Source organism: Vespa crabro, chromosome 15 (assembly GCF_910589235.1).
Source record: "Vespa crabro chromosome 15, iyVesCrab1.2, whole genome shotgun sequence".
Lineage (NCBI taxonomy): Eukaryota > Metazoa > Arthropoda > Insecta > Hymenoptera > Vespidae > Vespa > Vespa crabro.
In genome coordinates, this window is record NC_060969.1 from 359,219 (window position 1) to 367,500 (window position 8,282).

The 8,282-nt window shown below is 33.6% G+C and overlaps 1 protein-coding gene across 2 annotated transcripts; it reads right to left on the minus strand.

Moving 5' to 3' along the window:
• LOC124429364 lies at positions 1-2,991 on the minus strand. Of its 2 annotated transcripts, XM_046974546.1 has the most exons (4): positions 2,673-2,991; positions 1,250-1,416; positions 212-319; positions 1-148 (listed from the first exon to the last, which is right to left on the minus strand). In XM_046974546.1, the coding sequence occupies exons 1-4, from the start codon at positions 2,853-2,855 to the stop codon at positions 13-15; spliced, it is 594 nt and encodes a 197-aa protein (XP_046830502.1). In that variant the 5' UTR covers positions 2,856-2,991; the 3' UTR covers positions 1-12. The 2 variants fall into 2 exon arrangements, with proteins under 2 accessions (XP_046830502.1, XP_046830504.1); XM_046974548.1 differs by lacking the exon at positions 2,673-2,991 and having other exon boundaries at positions 1,250-1,784.
• Between the last annotated feature and the right edge of the window lie 5,291 nt (positions 2,992-8,282).

The window sequence follows — 8,282 nt, forward strand, 5'->3', positions numbered from 1 at the left end:
TTCTCTTCATCTTCAATTACGTGATGAAGGTTCGGAAGTTCTCTCTGAAAAAGCATTGACCCCTTGGAACTCTAATGGACAATTTTCGAGGTGAACGCGACAGAAATCTGGCGATGCATTGGTCGACGTGTCGTTATTAATGTATGGCCTGAAAACGGAACATGATTAATATCGGAGACATGTAATTGATATTAATATGCAAAGCGCTTACCCGACGAATAATTTCAATATCTTCGCCATAACGCCATCCTTCCATTTTACGTACTCGAGAATGTGACAGATGTTCTTCAGAAGACAGGAGTGTCCATCGAAACCATGACTGAAAAAATTTCCGTGTTTGTGCAAAAAGAAGAAAATGAAAAGAGGGAGAAAACGTCAATGTTCGAATTTTATTATAATTAATTCTCTTTCTTAAAAATAATCTTTCGAAAATAAAATTTTGTTTTCAAAAGATTCGCCAATATTAATAAATCCACTCCCAATATTTTATATATTATTTCTCTACTTGTCATTAATTTGTATGGAGTATTGGAAATATTGATACAAATATTGGATTATTGACGATTAAGTAATAATATTGGAAATTGTACCTCGATGTATTTCGACATACATAAGCTTTTACTTATTCAATCTTTATTTATTTTTTTTTTTCAAAAACTAACAAATCCATTGCAAGTCATATTAAAACGTATAGTTTCATATTGCAAAATGATCCATCATTATTATTCGTAATAAAGAAATGTTGTCTCTCGAAAAGTAAATAGGCTAAATACGATGTATTGATCAAGATAACGATACTACGAGTAACATTGCAATTTTACATTCTATTTAAGATAATTTAATCGGTTGAAAGGGAAAAAGGGAGAAAGGAAGGACTAGAAGGGAAGATAGAAGAGAGTCAAGGAGAAGAATTTTATCGTACTTCGACATTCGAAGGATCAAGTAGAAGACTAGGAGGGTAGGTTTCTCGAGGACGAGATTGTACTGGGCAATCTTTAAGCCTCCTACTACGGAAATCTTGGGAAAGAGCGACCAGAAATCCGGCCTCTTTGGCTTTCATCCTTCTTTCGACCTTCTCTCTCTCTCTCTCTCTCTCTTTCTCTTTCTTTATCTCTTTGTCTCTCTTTATCTTATATTTTCGACCTGAAATTTCCTCTTCCGATGTTCTCGATTCGAGGCCACGTGATCCTAGAATCGGTGAGTCGTCCTTTCCATTATTAACTCTATTAACTATTTAAGTATTTATTACCTCTCGTAAACGAGCTTCGCGGACTCGTGGACGTCAGAAAGGGATCTGCCGACACGATTGTCCAAGAAGTTGCTTGTGGGTAACTCCCACGCGACCTTGAAGCCAGCAGCCTGGGCGAAAATTGTTGTTCTCTTCGGGAATGATGTTATCTTATAATTCATTCTGTACTGAAGTTAAACGGTAATAAGTATGATTAGTTCAGGCAGTTTATATAATCTATTCATCCTTGAAGAAAGATTCGTTTAAAAAAAAAATATGTTTAATAAAAAGAAAAAAAAAAGAGAAAAAAATTCATTTATCGTGCAGTGTAATTTATTAGAACGAGAACGATAAAATGTTAAAGAAAATGATAACGTGAAAAAGTAAAGGATAGAGAAAGGAAAATAACGATATTATGAAAGATCGTAGATGAAGAGAGAAAAATTAAAAAAAAAAAAAAAATGAAAGAGATTCAATATGAGCCTTCTTCTTTGAGAGTCAACCATACCTGTTTGCCTACTATGATAAACAACGTTGAAAGAGGATAGATATATATGATAGTATAATGAATATAAGAACAACAAGAAATCTGCAATTCTAAGAGCTACTAGCTATCACCGAAAGCTTTAATAGCATTGGAGAAAAAAAAGATCTGTCGCAAGTTTTCCATAAATTCGATAAAACTGAAACGAAAAAGAACAGTTAAATGAAATTCATCGAAGATTATTTCCGAAAAATTTTCTTTGTATTTTTTTTTTTTTGTTAATTTAGGTATCCGCATTGACAAAAAAAAAAGAAAAGAAAATTTTCGAAGACTGTGATAGATAAACGTGATATTAATTATTAACGTAATAAATATATAACGTAAGAAACGAAGATAAGAAATATACTTATAATATAATATCAAACGTTACTTTTTTATTTCCTCGTGAAAAAGTATAATAGATGTGCGTAATAAACGTTATCGCTTATATACATACGTAGTAATGTGTGACGTGGCGCGAGAAAAGGAAAAGGGAGAAAAAGGAGAAGGTAAGAAAAAAGAAAAAAGAAAGAGAACGGTAACACCATTACAACTAAAAAATGTTTAAATAGAGTGACATGGTTAAGTGTCATAAGAACGTACATGGAAACATGCTTGTATACAACATAGCAACTGCGTTCAACATTATCGTTTTACTTAGAAAATCTCGACAGGAAATGTGAAAGACAAAGGAGGCAAAAGAAGGGAGGAGAAAGAGTGAGATAAAAAAATAAAGAAAGAAAAAAGTATCAAATTGTGGGTGTCACAATTCATCGAGCAAAACTTTTCACCATTATAACTGGGATACGGATTTCGAAATGAAAGAGAGATAGAGATAGAAATAGAGAACGTTTAACACATGGCGGTAGCCATATTTATAGTTTCCGTATTACAAGCATTGCGTTCTCAAAAGAATCTCACGTTTATCCGACACACGCGTTCCATTTCTCTATCGGTTTTCTTCCAGCTCTGCTTCGATGCTTGCTGAGAGACTGAAATATGGAATATTTTTACTATGGTTCGGATAAGCTCCTCTACTCCTCTCCCCTCCACCACTACCACTTTTCTCATTCTTTCTCTTTTTCCTACCATCCCACTTCTCATAGCATATATACGGAAAAGAAAACTTATTCATATTGCAGCATCTTGGAAAACGGAATGCTATGCCCGGTATAAAGTGAATATTTGATTAATATCTTCTTTACACAAATTTAACATCCACGATCTATTTGAAATATATAGTGGCCCAAGTAAATATTTATGAAATGTTTATTGATCGAGTTCTCAAGGAAAAAAAAAAGAAAAAAAAAATTCGTCATATTGACTAACAAAGAAAATCTTTCGACGAATTATCATTATAATTCTTATTAGTTTATCATCGCTTAATATATCCAATATATTTATTTATTTAAATTGCTATCTATTAATCAAGGATAAATGTTCGAGGAATGATCTAAGAGTAGCAAAACGAAAAAAAAAGAAAACAAAACACATTGTTTCGATAGTACAGCTCGACAGTTGAAAAAAACGACGTTTTATTCGTATCGCAATACACTTGACATGGTTATTCCGTTTCCTTGCGGTCTTATGTTATCGTTGTAACTGAAACAAGTTCTACGTAAATCCACTTTCGGATCGGTGAAATACCACAGGGAATACGATAAGGCGCTTTCGAGAACGTCGAACGAACGAAATTCTACAAATTTTCCAAGTTTATGCAAAAGCGATGGATAGTACGGTAGGGAGGTAGTCAAGAGAAAAAGAAGGGCTTCGAAGGTGATAGAAAGAAGAAAAAGGAAAATCCGCGTGTTACATTTGAAATTGATATACATATAACTCATACACGTATCCGGTATAGTTTTCCTTTCTCTCGTTTTAAACGAGAACTACCTTGAACGGAATCCTTTAAGGATAACCAAATGGTCGGCATATAAGAAAAGACATCTTGGGGTTCTCCGTTTGACGTTAAGAAACGGCCTAGCCTTTAGAACGAGGCTTCTCACAGACTTCCAACTTTGAAGCGACGCGTATTCCATTTTACCACAGTCTACAATTCCGCAGGGATTTTCTAAGGTTGGAAAGAGAGAGAGAGAGAGAAAGAAAGAGAAAGAGAAAGAAAAAGAAAAATAAGGAGGGAAGGTGAAAGGACGAACGTATATATGTCGTCCAGACTCTCGACCAGTGTTCACACACACACACACACACACATCCATATACATACATATACACATACACATCCTTTCTCTCTCTTACTCACTATCCGACAGAAAGTTGGCAGAAACAGAGTGGCAGGGCCAGGTGGTACTGGCTCTAGTTGCTATTAAACTCTATATCGTCGAGGTATTGCGCCCGTGTAAACGTGGCAAAAGGCAACGCCGGCACGATAGGGGAGCCAGAGGCTCGTCGCCTGGATCTGGCAAGCCGTTTGTCAACCGAGAGTATCCAACATCCACCACTACCACTAACATCACTATCACCATCAAGTCTTCTCGGCTTCACCACTACCAGTATTCTCATACTACGAAATTGGGAACCAGACCTTTCGCCAGATGCAAACAAGCTACGAGACTTACACTTTCTTAAGGGAATACATCAAAAATGACAAAAAGTTTACTCTAGATCTATACTTTTGGTATTGACTATCGTAAAATATAATGTATTTAACATACGTATTAATTATCCATATATATAATATTATTATTATTAATATCAAATGTAATGTATTACTATAATATATTATATTTAATCCTTTTCATCAATCTTTCACACGATATACCATTTGATTAAAAAAAAAAATAAGTAAGGAATAGTTCCAACAAAAAGTTAATTTGAATGTATATGTGTATGTATATGTATACATGATATATCAAAAGCAGAATAACTCAGATTACAGTTGGTTGAGAATAAGTTAGAAAAATAAATTATAGTTCAAAGAATTAATATTACTATATATGTTACTATATGTTACTATATATTACTGTAAAGTAATATACCGTTATATATAATAATTCTCAATTTATTTTAATTATTATATTATATACATGTAATTACTCGTAATCATCGTCAAGTTAATTCATCTAAGATAGAACACCTCCAAAATTGCTACTGTCGATGAGTCTTATTAATAATTAATAATTAGAAAGAGTATACGTGGGTTGAATTTACCATAGAATTTTCATGGGTTTGATCGGTCTACGACTTTAAAATGTTCGAAAGAATAAGGGTTATAAATCTTGGAGATTTTCTATGACTTATAGGCATGCGTCTTGGGAAAATGTTTCTATGTGTGCGTGTATATCCACATGGATGAGAGTCAGTTGATTTATCGCGAAAGGGAGATTGGAACGATTTCGATGAGGGTGAACATCTAAAGAAAGAGATATCGGAGGAGGGAACAGGAAACGAAACTCTTTGTTACGATATAACAATACATGGGATTCGAGGTGAACATCCAGATTCAATGAATTCTAATCTATGATATAATTCGTAAGAAAAATAAAGATGGAGATTATTAAAAAAGGAAGAAAAAAAAATAAAGAAAGAAAAGAAAAAGAAACAAATTGTAAAAAACGAATAATTGATAAGAAGAAATCTTTCGATCTTTAACGTAGAGATAAATAACATCGACTTTATTAATACGAAAACATAATTATTTATTTCGTTAATTATCAATATTAACTGATCGTAAAAAATAACGACGTTTTTAGCATAATAATAACGAGCGATAAACGTTTTCATAATTTTTTCAAACCACGGCGATTCCTTTAAAACGATATAATCAACCGCGTACTTTTAAAAATAATTACAAATATAATGGAAATAATATATAGATATTTTGATTGTTCCTCTTAATCGTTACTTTCATTTAGAACAATTAGTTGATTTTTGTCCGATCGATCGTACAATACATGCAAAGGGTATTTAAAACGAAGATAAAACAGTAAATAATTACGTTGTCGATTCAAGCATTTCTCTCTCTCTCTCTCTCTCTCTCTCTCTCTCTCTCTCTCTGTCTCTCTTTTCGAAAAAAAAACAACATCATTCGTAGAATTCTCGAGGAATCGTGAATGATAAATCGAGATAAAGTATTTGCATTTTGCAACGACGTTTCTCGGTGTTCTTAGAAACGATCGATAGAAACCAGGACGACAATGACAAATTTCGATCGGTTTATATAGATCGACCCAAGAGCCCTAACCCCCCCTCTCTCTCTCTCTCGATCTTCTTCGTGAAGGCACGAACTACGAAGGCTTGAGCATTATCGCGAACTTTCATAATTCTCGTTGCATTCTTAAAGACGCGAGAGTAAAATGCATCTCTCGTTCTCCCTTGAGAGAGCCTGAGTGATAAATCGAGAATGCCTTTCAGTATAGTATCGTGAGAACGTCCTTCTCCCTTCGACCTTTCAATTGGCCCAGTATACTCGTACACACACATACCTATATATACACAGTAATCATGCGCAATTGAATAGACTCTCTTTACAATAGAATAACTTTTTTTAAGATTCGATCGAACAACTTGATCCTTTTTTTCTTTTCTTTTTTTTTGAGAAATTAAAAGAATTATTTTATTAGATAACGTGTAAAAAGAAAAAAAAGAAAAAGAATTTTACAAATATTGCGATTGATTGTGGAATTACGAAGAAAAAGTAAAAAGGTCATCTTTTTACAACTTTTTATCTGAATCTATAATGAAAATTTCAAATGAGAAATTTTATTTCTGTTATATAATACATGCTCAAAATTCCATTGAAATCGATTAACGTTCTGGTGATCTAGAAATGATGAAAATCGCAGTTTTCACAAGTTTTTACGTAAAATATGCAGATTTTGATATCTTTTTACGCTTGTCGCTTATTTCCACGTATAAATGATAGAAGTTTTCAAAAATGTGTTATTTAAATTTTTATTACAAGCCAAGATAAAAAAGTTATAAAAAGCGGTATTTACTTCTTCTTTCGTGATTCCACAACCAATTGCAATCTTTTAAAAATTTCTTTTACGCAGTCATTTAGAACTAATTCTTGTAACTTTTTTAAAAAAAAATCAAGTCGTTTGATCGAATCTTAAAAAAGTTATTGTCCTATAAAAAGCATGTGTTCAATATTCACGTATATATGCGAATATGTAAGATCTTTTTCGATCATCAACGTCCTTCAAAGTTTTACTCGAAATATATTCGTAATCATTGCAAAATATATTTTCCCTAATATTTATTACTATTATGCGATTGGTAACATAAATTAAATCAAAGACTGAATAATGTTTTTGACTAAAACACATTTTTGATAAAAACGACAAAATGTTAAGAAACATCTGCAGGATTGACTTCGAATGTCCTTTCTCAAGGCTTTATTCGATAAAAAATGATAATACAACGTTTAATCATGTTACACAATCGATTAAACAATTGATTGATATTTTCAATATACGAAAATTCAATTTATTTGTTCTACGAATTATAGAGAACTTCTTTTTCAGTTTGGATTTTACAAACGATCAACTATCTCCAACGAAAAATAAAGTTATATATGATCGTCTTTCACAGAATGCTCTTACGAGGCGTCGCCATAAGAGAGTGCAGCTACTAAACAGCGTGGTTTCATTGACGTTACCGTGCACTCGCTCGTAAGTGTGCCACCGTATCGGTGCTTACCGCCACCATAATTCTTCCATCGTTAAAGGATGAATCCACCTCCTGATACACCCCATACCAACCCTATTTCACCATATCATCACATAGATATATAGTTAGAAGGGATGCTTCGAAACACCTGGTGCTGTTCTCGAATGTTAACTGGACTTCGAACTGAAATGTATCGTCCGGCGGAATGAAAATTTGTTCTTTTTTTTTTGTTTTATCCTTCTCGGTATTGAGAAAAAAGAATTGGCATCTTTATTGGGTCACATACATGTGCAGAGATTTGTTGGCGTGTTCTTTCGATATCCGTTAATTATGAAAGTATACATATATATATGTGCGATGCCTCTAACGAATAGTTTCCACGGTAACTCCTGTCTGTCTGTCTCTCTCTCTCTCTCCTTCTTTCCCTCTCCCCTTCTCTGTCTCTCTCTCTCTATCTCATTGTAGCAACGTGGAAGAACTGACAGGGAAATCTAATGAAAAATCTATGTCCCCGCGGCATCGTCCACGGGTTAATTCCAGAAGAGAGGACCGCTCGATATTTTCTGCCGAGAGAGTTTATAAAGCTCGCTGTGATGACGATGAGCGCATCAAAGGGACTCCAGGCGGCTTCATTAGTAAAGGTTTCCACGGATTTAGACTGCTCGCAAGTATATATAGCCTCACTTTTTGTGTTATACAATATGTGTACAATTATTTCTATCTTCTATATAAGAACAATGATTATGTTCTATTTCTCAAAGATCACGTTTAATCGATCAGCCGTTTTGACGTAATACGCCTGAGACGTAAATATGCCTGAGTGTTTAAAGTAAATTAAAAAAATAATGATCTGAACAGAAAGCAAGTTCAACGATTTCAAATAAAAGGATTTGATGTAAAAAA

Coding starts and splice junctions, on each gene's coding strand:
- LOC124429364 (XM_046974546.1), bottom strand. CDS start 2,855: ATGAGAAGTGGGATGGTAGGAAAAAGAGAAAGAATGAGAAAAGTGGTA. Junction 1,417..2,672: donor AACGCGTGTGTCGGATAAAC/GTGAGATTCTTT, acceptor GTTTAACTTCAG/TACAGAATGAATTATAAGAT. Junction 320..1,249: donor GCGAAGCTCGTTTACGAGAG/GTAATAAATACT, acceptor AAATTTTTTCAG/TCATGGTTTCGATGGACACT.